General features: G+C 35.9%; 1 protein-coding gene across 1 annotated transcript; it reads right to left on the minus strand.

Moving 5' to 3' along the window:
• Positions 1-13492: 13492 nt before the first annotated feature.
• LOC103266151 (olfactory receptor 2B11-like) lies at positions 13493-14443 on the minus strand. Its single transcript, XM_008063790.1, has one exon. The coding sequence runs from the start codon at positions 14441-14443 to the stop codon at positions 13493-13495; it is 951 nt and encodes a 316-aa protein (XP_008061981.1).
• Positions 14444-15608: the final 1165 nt, after the last annotated feature.

The following is a 15608-nucleotide window of genomic DNA, read 5'->3' on the forward strand; positions in this document are numbered from 1 at the left end:
TATTCATTCTTACATGTTTAAACTTAAGTCACCTTCAAGGAACTCTCTGTTTGATGCAACATGCCATTGAGAGGCTTTTTCCACTGCTCAAAACAGTTTTGAACTTGCCAATTTTGATGCCTTTTAGTGCTTCTGCCATTTTTGGTTTCACTTCTTCCACACAAGTAAAACGTTTCCCTTTGAGGACTTTTTTTAATCTGGAGAAACAAACAAACAAAAAAAGTCACCTGGGGCAAGATCAGGTGAATAGGGAGTGTGGGGAACAGGAGTCATGTCAATTTTGATCAGAAACTGCTGAACACGCAGCACAGTGTGGGCAGGTGTGTTGTCGTGGTAGAAGAACAAGTCACCTGTTTGCCACAACTCGGGACATTTCTTCCACAAATTGTGATGTCAATGGTCAACCAAAGTTTTTATCTGGAAGTTTGGAGAAAGTTGAAGATGACTGAAGTTTAAACATATAAGGATAAACACAATTTTTTAATAAATAAATCAGGTTTTGGGGGATTTCCCCTCGTATTCCTTTTTCTTCAATAATAAATTCATCTTAGCTTAATGTAGCTTTTTTACTTTATAATTTTTAAATTTCTCTAACCTTTTGACTTTTTAAATAATACAAGCTTAAAATAAACACATTGCACAGCTGTACAAAAATAATTTCTTTCTTTATATCCTTATTCCATAATCATTTTTATTTTTAAATGTATTTATTTTTTACTTAACAATTTTGGCAAAAACTAAGACACAAACATGCACATTAGCCCAGGCCAATGTGTTAGGGTTGGGACGATCAATACCATTGTCTTCTACTTCTACATCTTGTTTCATGGGAAGGTCTTCAGGGGCAATAACAGGCATGCAGCTGTTCTAGGATAACAATTTCTTCTTCTTGAATACTACCTAAAGAAACTGCCTGCAGCTGTTTTACAGTTAATTTAAAAAAAATAAATAGGAGAAGTACATTCTAAAAAAAAGTATAGAATTATAAATACATGAGCCCGTTAATAGTCATTTATTAACATTATCAAGTATTATGTACTGTACATAATCGTATGTGCTATATTTTTATATGACTAGCAGTACAGTATGTTTATTTATACCAGCATCTCCATAAACATGTGAGTACTGTGTTTCACTATGGATGTTATGATGGCTAAGATATCACTAGGCAATAGAAATTTTTTTAGTACCATTATAATCTTATGGGACCACCATCAAATGTGTGGTCAGTCACTGACCAAAATATTGTTATATGGTGCATGACTGTATTCTAAAAATGTCAGACTACACACATATGTTAAATAATTGTACTACAAGACACCTACCATCTATTGATTTAGCATTCTTGCATTCTCTTTTGGTGTTTTTTTTTTTACCATGGACCATCCTTCAATTTTTTTAAGCATAATTTTATATTTGATCCTCCATGAATTCTTTTATACTTAATGATATCTAACTCTAATGATAGTATTCACTGAAGTATGCTTTCAATAGTTTTATTAAATTTGTGTTATTTGGGATTTTGTTCCGATTATTCACCTTATTAAGTGTAGGTTTGTTTGTGAATGGTGATTACCCCAGGGCCCCTTCATTTCTCTGGATAATTCCCTGGAAACACAGACTAGGTATGACTAATCAATGTGATTTATTCTTGAAGTCTAGTTAACTTTTATAATTCTATTCTTAGATCTCAAATTTTTTCCATGTCATTCTTACATTTTGTTACTTATAGCTGTTTTTTTGGATAGTGTACTTTGAGAGATTTCCCATCACTAATTTGCTACATGGCGAATTATTTTACCAGGATGTTTAAAGTCACTTTAATAAATGCCAGACTCTATTCTTGTTGACATCTCCTTTTTATCTCCATTCACTTTTCATTCTAGTGTATCTTATACTTTTTTTAAACCACACTAAGTATTTTATTTATATTTACTTTTTAGCTTTCTATATAACAAAAGATTATAAAGAGAAACAAAATTATTTTTATCTGACACTAAAACCTGGGTGAAACATGTGGACAAGTCAATTCATCAAGTTTTGACCATATATTTACAAGGTTCACATGACTGAATGAAGGCTTCATATTTCATTCAGGTAGTTAATAATTGTAAAATACAGTGTTTATTGAAAGTTAATTTATTTTAAAATTGGTTAAGTGAGAGACAGAGAGAAATTAGTCACAAAAAGAAATCAAGTTGCTTCCTAGAACCACTGAACTAGGTATTTTCAAAGTTTAGAATAGGCTCCTTGAAATAAAATGCTCTCTGTATATGTCAGACACTATGATCTACCCACATTTCTATCTTCCTTAAGAAGACATGATCTTTTTACTCACCTTATTTTGATACAGATCTTTCAATAAAAAGGAATTGTGAATTTTTCACACTTTCAGAAGAAAATGGAGAAACTGTAGTACATAGATGAATATTTACAAGCATTAGCTTCACAGCTGTTAGTTTTCCAGTTAGTACAAGGGTACCAAAGAAAAGAAAGGCTAGGTTATGAAGACAACAGTAGAAAACATCAAGAATGTCTTGTGGATGTGTTATTTGTATATTCCTGAGACCCCTTGGGCATTGTTTTCCACAGGCCATTTATCCTTATCCCAAATGAGGCGTTAGCAGAGATAGTTCCTTGAGACGAAGCTCTCTATGGAAATGTTTTTCTTTTTTTTTTTTTTTTTTTTTAATTTTAAAGCTGTGGGGTACGATTCAGGGTTAGGTATACAAATGTTCATTATGCAAGTACCCTTGTTGATAAGATGTGCCCTCCCTTCCCTGGCAGTTTTCCACTACTGCCAATCTCACTCCCACATCCCACAGAAAATGCTTCTTATATATGAATAGTTACCTACCCACTGAGCTTAGTAGCAAGTTTCTTCTGTTGTCAGATGTGTTTTCAAATAAACCAGTTCAATTTCTCAGTATATTAGACACCAATTTTAAGCAGGATACAATTAGAGACAAGCTACTTTGAATAAATGACTCTAGGGAATTGGAATGAGAGTGCCTTGAATATCTCACTTCATTAATTCTTAGAATTTCTCATGTAAGATTAATCATTTCTTTATTTTTTAAATTATAAAGATGTGGGGTACAATTCAGGGTTAGGTATACAAATGTTGTGCCCCTCCCTTCCCTAGCAGTTTCCCTGAATTGCCAATCCCACCCAACCTCCCCTGACAGTTTCCCACTACTGCCGATCCCTTTCTTACAGTATTATAATTGTTCAAGGTGTGCTTATGAGTGAGAACATATGATACTCTGTTCTTTGTTTCTGTGATAGATCACTGAGTATGATAGACTCTAAATCCATCCAAATTGTTGCGAAGTCCTTATGTTTGTCCTTCTTTATGGCTGCACAATATTCCATTGTGTACATGTACCACTTTTTAAAAATCCGGTCCAACTTTGATGGGTAGCATGGTTGGTTCCATGTTTTTGCTACTGTGAATAGGGCTGCAACAAGCATATGTGTGCAGGTATCTTTTTTGTAGAATGATTTGAATTCCTCCGGGTATATTCCCACTAGGGGAATTTCAGGCTCATATGGAAAGTCAATTTTTAGTTCTTTTAGAAATCTCCACAATGTCTTCCAAAGAGGCTGTACTAGTTTGCATTCCCACCAGCTGTGTAGAAGTGTTCCTTTTTCTCCACATTCTCACCAGTATCTGTTGTTGTTTGTTATATTAACGATGGTCATTCTTACTGGGGCTAGGTGGTATCTCAGTGTGGTTTTTATTTGCATTTCTCTGATGAGTGAGGCTGAGCACTTTTTCATGTGTCTCTTGGCTGCCTGTATCTCTTCTTTTAAGAAGTATCTATTCATGTCTCTTGCCCACTTTTTAATGGGACTGTTTGTTTTTATCCTTTCCGCACATTTGAGTTCCTTGTAGATCCTAGGTGTTAGGACTTTGTCAGTTGGCAAATATTTTTTCCCATTCTATGGGCTGTCTCCCTGCTCTCTTGATGATTTCTCCTGTTTTGCAGAAGCTCGTTAATTTGATGATGTCCCATTTGTCTATCTTATTTCTTATGTCATGGACATTTTGGGTTCTGAATAGGAATTGGTTGCCAGTTCCAATTTCCATAAGGGTGTCTCCTGCATTTTATAAGTTTCTTAAAGTTTGAGGTTTTACTTTTAGGTCTTTGATCCATTTAGAGTTAATGTTTGTGCATGGTGATAGGTAGGGGTCCTGTTTCAATCTTCTGCATATGGTCAACCAGTTTTCCCAGCACCATTTACTGAATAGCTTCTCCTCTCCCCAGTGGTTGTTGTTGGAGGCTTTGTCAAAGATGAGCTGGCTAAGAAATTGAGAACCGGGCTCGGTGGCTCAGCCTGTAATCCCTTGCATTTGGGAGGCTGAGGTGAGTGGATTGCCTGAGCCTGCGGGTTTGAGACCTCATCTCTACAATAAATTAAAAAAAAAAATCAGCCAAGCGTGGTAGCGCATGCCTGTAATTCCGGCTACTTGGAAGGCTGAGGCGGAAGGATTGCCGGAGCCCAGCAGGTCGAGGCTGTGGTGACCGGAAGCGGCCACTGCATTCCAGTCTGGGCGAGAGAGTGAGACTCCAACTCAAAAAAAAAAAAAAAAAAAAAAGAATTTGATGTTTTGCTTCCGGAATCTCTATCCTGCTCTTTTGGTCTTATATGTCTGTTCTTGTACCAATACCAGGCTGTTTTGACTACTGTAGCCTTATAGTAAAGTTTGAAGTCTGAAAGTGTTATACCTCCTGCTTGGTTTCTTTTGCTAGGGATTGTTTTGGCTATTCGTAGTCGTTTATGTTTCCATATGAATTTCTGTATTTCATTTCCAGGTCTGAGAAGAATGATGTTGGTAACTTAATGGGTATTGCATTGAATCTGTAGATTGCCTTTGATAGGATGGACATTTTAGCAATGTTGATTTTTCCTACCCATGAGCATGGAATATTTTTCCATTTGTGTCTTCTTGGATTTCTTTGAGCAGTGTTTTATAGTTCTCATTGTAAAGGTCTTTCACTTGTCTAGTTAGGAAGATGCCGAAGTATTTCATTTTTTTGGTGGCTATTGTGAATGGGATTGTGCTTTTAATTTGAGTCTCTGCCTGCTTGTTGTTATTGTATAGGAATGCAACTATCTTTTGCAAAATTATTTTGTACCTCCAGATTTTTTCAAAGTTCGTTTTCAGTGCAAGCAGGTTTTTGACAGATTCTCTTGGATTTTCAAGGTATGGGATCATATCTTCAGCAAAGGGATAACTTGATTTCCTCTTTTTCTGTTTGGATACCCCCGATTTCCTTCTCTTGTCTAATTGCAAGAACTAGGACTTCCAACACAATGTTGAACAAGAGAGGTGAGAGTGGGCAACCTGTCTTGTTCCAGTTTTCAGGGGAAGTGTCTCCAGTTTCTGTCCATTTAGCAATATGTTAGTTGTGGGTTTATCATAGATGGCACTTACTATTTTGAGGTATGTTCCTTCTATACCTAGGTGTTTGAGGGTTTTTATCAAGAAGGGATGTTGGATTTTATCAAAAGCTTTTTCTGCATCTAATGAGATCATCATGTGGTTCTTGTTTTTACATCTATTGATGTATTTAATTACGTTTATGGTCTTGTGAATGTTGAACCAGCCCTGCATCCTGGTCATGGTGGATGATTTTTGAGATGTGTTTTTGTGTCCGATTTGCTAGAATCTTGTTGAGGATTTTTGCATCTAGTTCATAAGGCATATTGGCCTATAGTTCTCTTTTTTTGTTGGATCTTTACCTGATTTGGGTATCAGTGTGATGTTAGCTTCATAAAATGATTTGGGGAGAATTCCATCTTTCTCAACTGCCTGGAGTACTTTCAGCAGGATTGGTATTAGTTCCTTCTTGTACATTTTGTAGAATTTTGCTGGAAAGCCATCTCGTCCAGGGTTTTTTGTTTGTTTGTTTGTTTTTTAGTAGGTGGCTTTCGTATGACAGAGTCTATTTCCTGGGTTGTTATTGGTCTATTTAGTGTGTCAATGTCTTCTTGTTTCAACCTGGGGAGGTTGTGTGATATCAGAAAGTCCTCCATTTCATTTAGGTTATCAAGTTTGTTTCCATATAGGTGTACATAGTTAGATTAATCATTTCTAACCCTAACAATTAAAGGGCACAAAAAATGAGTTAGAAAGGAAGACAAAACAGTAAAAGTGATCTTTCCATTGAGAAGGAATCAAGTTATACTTTGATTCCAACTCCCAAATATTTAATGTTTTTATAGCAAAAGACAAAATGACACTTTCTTTCTCTCATACATACCATACACACCTATCACATAATATTAGCCAGAGATGTAGTTAATATTAAGCTCTAAAAATGTATATGACCTTGACAATTCCTGGCATATAGTAGAGATTTTCGAAGCCCCTATTGACATCTCATTCTTTAGATTTTTCTTTTAAGCTCTTTCATTTATGGTTTTCCCCAGATGTTTTCCTCTACCTCAGTCAGAAGTAAAGTTAAAGCAGTTGCCTGCAATTAGTTTCAACAAACATTCCCTGGAGAAAATGCTTTTTGCAGTGGTCAAGTGCTGACTCAGGTTCAAATACAGACAGTTTCATAAATGTATTCTTCCAGAAAAACCCCAGTCAGATAAAATAATGGCAAATTCATAAATCTATATTTGTAAAAGATATATGAAGTGTTTTATTATGCAATTTTATTTTCTCTCTTTTTTGGTATTTCTTTTGGCATTTAGGAAGACTTGATTTTTTGTTTTAAGGGTTATATTTAGTCAGTTTCTTTTTAAAATTTTAATAGTTTAGTGATAAAAGTAGTTTTTGGTTAAATGGATGGATCGTATAGTGGATTATATAGATTTTAAAAGTCTGGGCTTTTAGTGTATCCATCACACAAAGAGTGTACATTGTACCAAAATAGGTAATTTTTCATCCTCCACTCCTCCCCATTCTTTCCCCTTCTGAGTCTCCAGTATCCATTTTACCACTTTGTATGTCCCTATATACTCATAGCTTAGATCCCATTTATAAACGAGAACATATAGTATTTGGTTTTCCATTCCTGAGTTACTTCACTTAGGATAATGACCTTCAGTACCACCCAAATTGCTGAAAAGGCATTATTTCATTCTTGTTTGTGGCGGAGTAGTACTCCATGGTATATAAATACCACATTTTCTTTAGCTACTTATCAGTTGCTGGGCACTTAGGTTGATTACATATCTTTGCAATTATGAATTTTGCTGTGATAAACATGAGTGCAGGTGCCTTTTTATATGACAGAAACCCCCCCAAAAACTGGAATTATTTTTTGGAGGGCGAGCCCCTTGTAGAACAGGCTTCCCTAGCTAGATAGGTGTTCTAGGAACCAATTGGTATTCGTGTATCAGTTAGCGTTGTTGTGAGAGGCTGTGTTCAGCTTCAGTGCAATTTTTATTTTTTGAGATTCTTTCAGTATGATTGCCCATTTCATGATGGGTAATTTACGAGGGCACTTGACCTCACCACGCTGAATGTTCAGCAGTTTTTGACCAAAAACAGCATAACACCAGTGCCCCACCCTCCCTATTCACTTGATCTTGCCCTGAGTGACTTTTGTTTGTTTCCCTGATGAAAAAAATCCTCAAAGGGAAATGTTTTGCTGATGTGAAAGAGGTAAAACAAACAAAAACCCAGCAGAAACACTAAAAGGCATCAAGATTGACAAACCAAAAACTGTTTTGAGCAATGAAAAAAGCATCTCAATAGGTGCATTGCATCAAACGGAAAGCACTTTGAAGGTGACTGAAGTTTAAACATGTAAGAATAAATACACAAATTTTTATAAATAAATTCAAGGTTTTGGGTCCCCACTGTTTTAATGATTTCTTTTCCTTTGGGTAGATACCAAACAGTTGCGACTGCTGAATTGAATGGTAGATTTACTTTTAGTTCTTTGAGAAATCTCTGTACTGTTTTTCATAGAGGCTGTACTAATTTACATTCCCACCAAAAGTGTATAAGCATTCCCTTTTCACTGCATCCATGCCAACATCTTTAAAAAAAAAAAAAACTTTTTAATAATGGTCATTCTGATGAGGGTAAGATGGTATCTCATTGTGGTTTTAATTTGTATTTCCTTGATGATTAATGATGTTGGGTATATTTTCATTCTTTTTGACCATTTGTATATCTTCTTTTGAAAAATGTCTGTTCATGTTGTTTACCCACTTTTTAATGGGATTTGCTTTCCTTATTGATTTGTTTGCATTTCTTATAGATTCTGGATATTAGTACTTTGTTAGATATTCATTTGTAAGTATTTTTCTCCCATTCTGTAGATTGTTTCATTACTGATAATTCCTTCTGCTGTGCAGAAGCATTTTAGTTTAAGTCCCATTGATTTTTGTTTTTGATACATTTGCTTTTGTGGCCTTAGTCATAAATTATTTGCCTAGGCCAATGTCCAGAAGAGTTTTTCCTAGGTTTTCTTCTAGAATTTGTATGGTTTCAAGTCTTACTTTTAGGTCTTTAATCCATCTTGAATTAATTTTTGTATGTGGTGAAAGATAGAGATCCAGTTTCATTCTTCTATATGTTACTACTCAATTTTCCTAATACCATTTTTTGAATAGGGTGTCCTTTCCTCAGAGTATGTTTTTGTCTGAATTGTCAAAGATCAACTAGTTTTATGTATTTGGCTTTATTTCTGGGTTCCAATTCTATTCCTTTGGTCTAAATGTCTACTTTTATACAAATACCATGCTGTTTTTGTTACATCTTTTTACTATAATTTGAAGTCGAGTAATGTGATGCCTCCAGATTTGTTCTTTTTGTATAAAATTGCTTTGGTGATTTGTCTTTTTTTGGTTCTCTATGGATTTTAAGATTTTTTTTCTATTTCAGTGAAAAAATCACTTTGGTATTTTGATAAAAATGGTACTGACTCTGTAGATTGCTTCAATCAGTATGGTCATTTTTATAATACTGATTCTTCCAATTCATGATCATGAGATATTTTTCTACTTGTTTGTGTCACCTGTGATTAATGCCCTTGAGATGTCTCCAAATCACAGCCCAGTCCAGTTCTTGAGCTTGTGAAAGCAAAGACGCTCTCCTTGAGTTCAAATACCAATAGTCTGTAGTAAGGCCTCGAGAGGCTGAAAGCACTACCACCTGTCCTTTCCACAGAATGCTAAATGTCTCAGGGTTTGATCTCCGCCAGCTCCTTCCTTCCTTCCTCTCTCTTCTTTCTTTCTTTCTTTCGTATGTGTGTCATAGATTTTGCTGATAAATTTTGATTAGCTTCAGCACTCTCCCCTTAACACTACAATTGGGCTATGGTTATTCACCTGAAATTTTGGTTCTTCCTTCTGAGGAGAACTGATCACTGACATCTCTAGTAAGCCATCTGGATAAGCTCTCTGATGTCTTAGGCTGTGGGCTGGTCTGAGAGCTATTCAGTGGCTTTTGCTCTACTCTTAGCTTCGGAGGGGGGGGTGATGTTGGATGGAGCTAGACTGGGCTAACTGTCCTCTGGCATCTCAGTGGCAGGTGCAAACACCAACTCTGATGAGGATGATAGAAAAATGGTATAGATTCTGTATGATTTCCTGGGTTATAAACAGCCTTAGTGTGGTGGCTTTCTCAATTGCTAGTTTGAGTAGTAATATACTAGACATGCAAACAGGCTCAAGGCCTCCTGAGTAACCAGGATGGTGTGGGCAGTGGTGTTCATCAAGGTCACACAAAAATTTTCTCTTTCCCAAGAACTGTGTTACCAGCAGATGTTGTAATGATCTGTGCTGATTGACCTACAGCCAGGAGGTGGCACTTGCAGGAGATAGTCAGCTGTTGCGGTGGCAGTGGGATTTAGGCATGGCCTGTGTTACAGGGGAAGTACTCAGATGTTTCAGGTGTTAAGTGTGACCATAGGACTCCCAAAAGTCTCTGTCCATGTTCTGCTACCAAGCCAGGTGGGAGGGCAAAGCCAGGTTGGGCACTAAGCCAGGTGGAGACTGAGTTAGGCAAGGCTATGCTCTGGCTCTCCCAAGTGTGGGTGCAATCAGCAGTCCCAGTGAGGACTGGAGGGCAGCTCCATGGTGGCTAAGACAATGTTCCAAGGAGGAGCATAACTATCTCTGCTGCACAAAAGAGTCCACACAGAGAGAGGATAATAGCAGGCATCAGTGAGTCCTGCCCAGCTCCCATGCCTATGACACAGCAGTTTTATACCTGCAGACTGCTACTGGTAGAACGCTGAAACAGCCAGCTGGGTCCCAGGTAGTTCCTGCCCAGAATCCCAAACTATTCCAGGCCACAAGACTTCCCACCAGAGACAGAAACCATGGATCGCAACCCTCCTGGTTCAGCTCATAAAGCAGAAGTGCCCAACTCCCCCACCTATGGCAAGAGCATGCTTTCTACTGCCCTCTGGGTTCTAGCCTTGGGGGCTCCTCCTTGCTAAAAATTAGACAGCAGATCTTAGTTGGGAGCTTTTCCCAACCTGTGACCACTACCCGAGTTAGCTGGCAGATTTCTGCAAGATCCTCTAAGAATTAGGATCAGGAATGTCTTCCTTCTTTCCTTGTTGAGGTCTGGGTGTGCATGCAAAGCATATCCTTATGCCACTTCTCATATACTCTCTACCCATCACCAAAATTAGCTCCAGCACTGGGGGCGGGGCAGGGGGGAACCTAGAGGTCCCAGTTCCTCAGTGGGAATGTATATCATGGAGATAATCTTTCACCTTTTCATGTTTTGAAAACTCACGGTTTCTGCCTGGTTCATAGTGCAAGTTGCTGCCTGCTGCTTCTTTGAAAGCATCCTAAATTTCTTTCATTTTTTTCTAAGTTCCTGTGTTCCTTCTTGGATAAAAGTTTATAGGGTGAATCCCTTCACACTATTTTGCTATTTCCAAGCACTTAGGCATGATAACGAAGCCTCCAAACTACCATCTTTGTGATATAGTAATGTGTAATGATCAAATCAGGGTAATTGTGATACCCATCACCCCAAACATTTATGTTTTTTTGAGGGGAGAACATCACAATTCTTCTTTTGTAGCCATCCTGAAATACACAATAAATGATTGTTAACTGTAATTTTTCTACTATACTATCAAGTACTAGAACTTATTCCTTCTATGTAACTGCATTTTTGTATCCATTAATCAACTTCTTTTTGTTCTCCTTAGCTCTTTCCCTTCCCAGCCTCTGGTAACCACCAATCTAGTCTCTACCTTTAAGAGATACACTTTTTTAGCTGCCATATATGAGTGAGAATATGTGCTATTAGTCTTTCTATGCCTGGCTTATTTCACCTAATATAATGATTTCCAGTTCCATTCATGCTCTTGCAAATGACAGGATTTCATTCTTTTGTATGGCGAAATAATATTACATCATGCATACGTACCACATTCTCTTTATTCATTCATTTGTTGACAGACATGTAGGTTGCAATCTATGTGTATCTTTGTAAGTAAAGTGAGTTCTTGTATGCAGCATATAATTGGATCTTGTTTTGTAATCCATTGAGTCCATTCAATCACTGATTCTTTTAATTGGAATTCAGTCCATTTATATTCAATGTTGTTATTGATAGGCAAGGCCTTGCTATTGTCATTTTATTGTTTGCTAGTTGTCTTGTAACTCTTTTCTTCCTTTCTTTATTACTGCCTTCTTTGGTGGTTAAGTGATTTTCTCTTGTAGTATGTTTTAACTCATTATTTTTAATGTTTTAATGTATCTTTTATAGGTTTTTACATTATGGTTACCACAAGGCTTACAAAAACCACCTTATAGTATAAAAAATTATTTAAAACATACCAACTTAACTTTTATTTTGTTAATCTCATCGTTTACTAGATGACATATTTTTGTATGAGCCTGTGATACAAATTTTAACAGCAGGTAGTTAGGACGGTAGGTAATTATTTTCATTCATTCCTTTAAAAGATTTGTTGAGAGTATATTCTGTAGCATTTATTGTGCTAATCACCAGATTATCAAATGAGAAAAAAAGTTCCTCATAGTATTTTTAGAGATAGAAGTGATCATCTAAAGGAATGTAAAGTTTCAGCTTTGATCAGTGCTATGAACTAGGGAGGGGTACACAATGCAATCAGAAGAATTAATTTTCAAAGACATGGCTGTACCAGGGAATCAGCTTGCCTAAAAAAAAAAAGTGATATTTCCTTATCTCCAATAAGAGCAAAACTGCAGTATTCTTTTATTCACATCTACAATGTAAAGTTTATTGCAACACATAATTCATACCTTGAAAAGTGATATGATTTGTTACAATTAATTAATTACTGATGGGAACTAATGTATCTTTATCAGAGGCTTATACACTATGAGTCAATAGGTTTTCTTCTTGCCATTTGCAAGTGGACGGTGCAAACACATCAAAGATGAGTGGATGTATAAAGACTGTACATCAATGTATTTAGTTAGAAAAACAATTAAATCTTTGCCTTAAACACAAGTTGAAAGATAAGAATATTGTAAGTGTGGGAAGCAGAGCAGTATGAGAAAATGATAAATTTATACTAAGAAGTCTATGTTACTGATAAAGCTAACAGAATACTCCCCTGCCACCTCATCATCAAACCTTTTACTTCATCACATCTATCTCAAAATTGATGGACTGATAGACAATTTAAAAAATACTTTCCCCTGTGCTCTCCTCCACTTTCTTTCTCCATTTCCCTTTTGCTAGTAATTTAGTGTTCTGATTCCTAAATGACTGAACTATATCATCCTTTGATTATCTCCCAAATGCACCTAATATTTTCATTCTAGATAGATGATCTCCCCAGTGAAGCCTGAGTTACCCACAATACTAGAAGACTATGTAGAAGTTTTTCAGTATTTTAATAATTAAATTTTTTTCTTTGGGAACCTAGAAAGCATTAGTTCAGTCAGATACCTCAAAAGGAAGTAATTTCACTGAGACCTATAAGAAAGAAAGAGTCAGATACTAATTTTTGAATTATCTTATTTTTAAAGGATCAATAAATGTGTGATTGAGAACATCAGTTACATAATATTAGATATAGACCAAATTGATCTTTCTGGTAATTCATAAAAAAGAATTAATTCACAAATGGCACACTAGCTTTTAAATCACATTTATAACAGCAAGACAGTAAACTGTTGTTTATATTACTTATATATTTTTTCAAAATAATACATCAAATGATAGGGTTTGATTCTTTTTGAGTAAATAAGCCAGTCAAAAAGTATTCATTTATTGTCCACTTTTTCGATCCTAGATGAGTATTTCTAGGTGGAAACAAAAGAACTTAATAACATTGTCTTTTAATGCAAATTGCAGAAAATCTGAAGATTAGAATTCACACTTGAAATGATATCCAATAAACCACAGTAGTGTAGTAAAAAAACAAAATATGTTCATAGGATAGGCAGTAGAGGATGCTAATAATTTTGGAAGAAGTTAAATCAAGATATAATTTTAGAACAGGAGATCTTCTGAGCTGTATGAAGAGTGTGGAGTAAAAACATAGTTATGTAGTTATGTTTGTTCTCTTCCTCCATGGTACAATGAGACAAGAAGTCTTCTCATTGCCCCTTTTATGTCTTTGTTCCTCAATGTGTAAATAAAAGGGTTAAGCATAGGAGTCACCAAACTGTAGAACAGGGACATGAGTTTGTTCTTGTCCTGGGAGTTAGTTTCTGAGGGTTGTACATACATGCTAATTACTGGCCCATAGAAGAGAAATACAACAATAACATGAGAACCACATGTGTTAAATGTCTTCTTCTTTCCCTTTGAGGATTGAATCTTGAGCACGGTAGCCACAATGAACCCATAGGAGACAAGAATAAGTGATAAGGGAACCAGGGAATAGAATGTCCCCACAATGGAGAGCATAGCTATATTGAATGTGGTATCAACACATGACATCTCGATCATCACTGGGACTTCACACAGAAAGTCATCTACCTTGTTGTTACCACAAAGTGGCAGCTGCACAGTAAGAGATGACTGAAGCAAGGAATTAGCCAAACCACTTAGCCACGCGATGGCCACGAGGAGGGTACAGAGTCGCTGATGCATGATAGCTGGGTATCTCAAGGGCTTGCAGACAGCAATGTAACGATCCAGGGACATCACAGCTAAGATGATGCATTCAGTGGCTCCCAGAAAGTGAAACATATAAAACTGGGTTACACAACCCCCATAGCTGATAGACTTATCTGGGCCCCAGAGGTTCAGCAGCAGCTGAGGGATTGTGGTTGTGGTAAAACACAGATCCAGGAAGGAGAGGTTGGAAAGGAAGAAGTACATAGGACTGTCAAGATGAGGATCTACCCTGGATACCACAATAATTGAGATGTTACCCACCAGTGTGCAGACATAAGCGACAAGTACCATTATGAAGAGAGGCATTTCCAACCAGGGATGCTCAGAGAAACCCAAAAGAATGAATATCTTTGGAACACTTGCATTCCCTGGATTCATGACTGTTGTTTCTTTTGTTGATAGGTTCATTAAAATGAAGACTTACGTTAGTATTGAATTACTCAGATAGTTCATTTATTCAGTTAAAAAAAAATAAAGTGAAGTATGAATAGAAATTTTTGTGCTATAACTTCACTGAAGTGATTTGATATTTGTAAGCATAAAAATTATGAGTCTAAATGCCAAAAAACATTATTTCTGCAGTGCCTCTGAAAGAAAGATGAACAAATCTCTTAATTTTACACAAGAAATACAATATAAATTTTTACAGAATAATGTTAGGTAAAGGGAAACATAAATTTGATCTTTAATATATTAGAGAAATAAATAAAATGGAGGATCAAATGATTTTAAAGAATACCCCAAAACCACTCATGCTGACTTAACACATATAGTTTTTTTTTTAATCCATAATGTCTTAGCCCTGCCATGTTCTGGTTAGATTTATGAATTGATTTAAGTGAGTTCAGAACTTATAGAGCTCCACGTAGATAATTCTAATTTGCATAGAAACAATACATAGTGCTGTTGCTTAGGTCTACTCCTTAAACCTTAGAATGACTTGTGCCAATATAAAACTTTTGTTGTAAAAGAAAATATGCAGCTGAAAGGAAATGATTTTTGTAATGTGTTTAGTGATTGCAACAAGACACAAATAATTAATGGCAGAGTCTAGGGCTATGAGGTCATTATGGTATCAGCATTTATAAACACAGTTTGATGTTGCTAGTGCTTTTCACATTGTGAGTTGTAATCTATCATATATTTTAAGTTATATGCCATTTTAATGATTTAGTTTTGTTTATTTCCATCACAAGTGTGAGTATATGTGTGCTTGTGTGACCTGGGTTATGATGCAAAATACATTTCTTACTACAGGTAATAATAAGAAGTTTAAAGAAACACTGATGTGGTAGGAAAAAAACAGAATCTAAAATCAGGAAACCTGGTGTTTATTTAAAATGTGATAAGTTAATTGTTTTTATTGGAATCGTTAATATGTATCTAGGAACAAAAAACATAAAATGGGGAAAGCAATGGTAAATGTATAACATAATTTTTTTATTATAACCAAATATTATTTTACCTACTTGCATCACTTATTACTTCCTTATTCATAATTCAGTTTCAACTTTTGTGTATATGTTAAGTTGTAAGTAAGTTT

Source organism: Carlito syrichta, unplaced genomic scaffold (assembly GCF_000164805.1).
Source record: "Carlito syrichta isolate Samal-C Ts95f unplaced genomic scaffold, Tarsius_syrichta-2.0.1 Scaffold307028, whole genome shotgun sequence".
Lineage (NCBI taxonomy): Eukaryota > Metazoa > Chordata > Mammalia > Primates > Tarsiidae > Carlito > Carlito syrichta.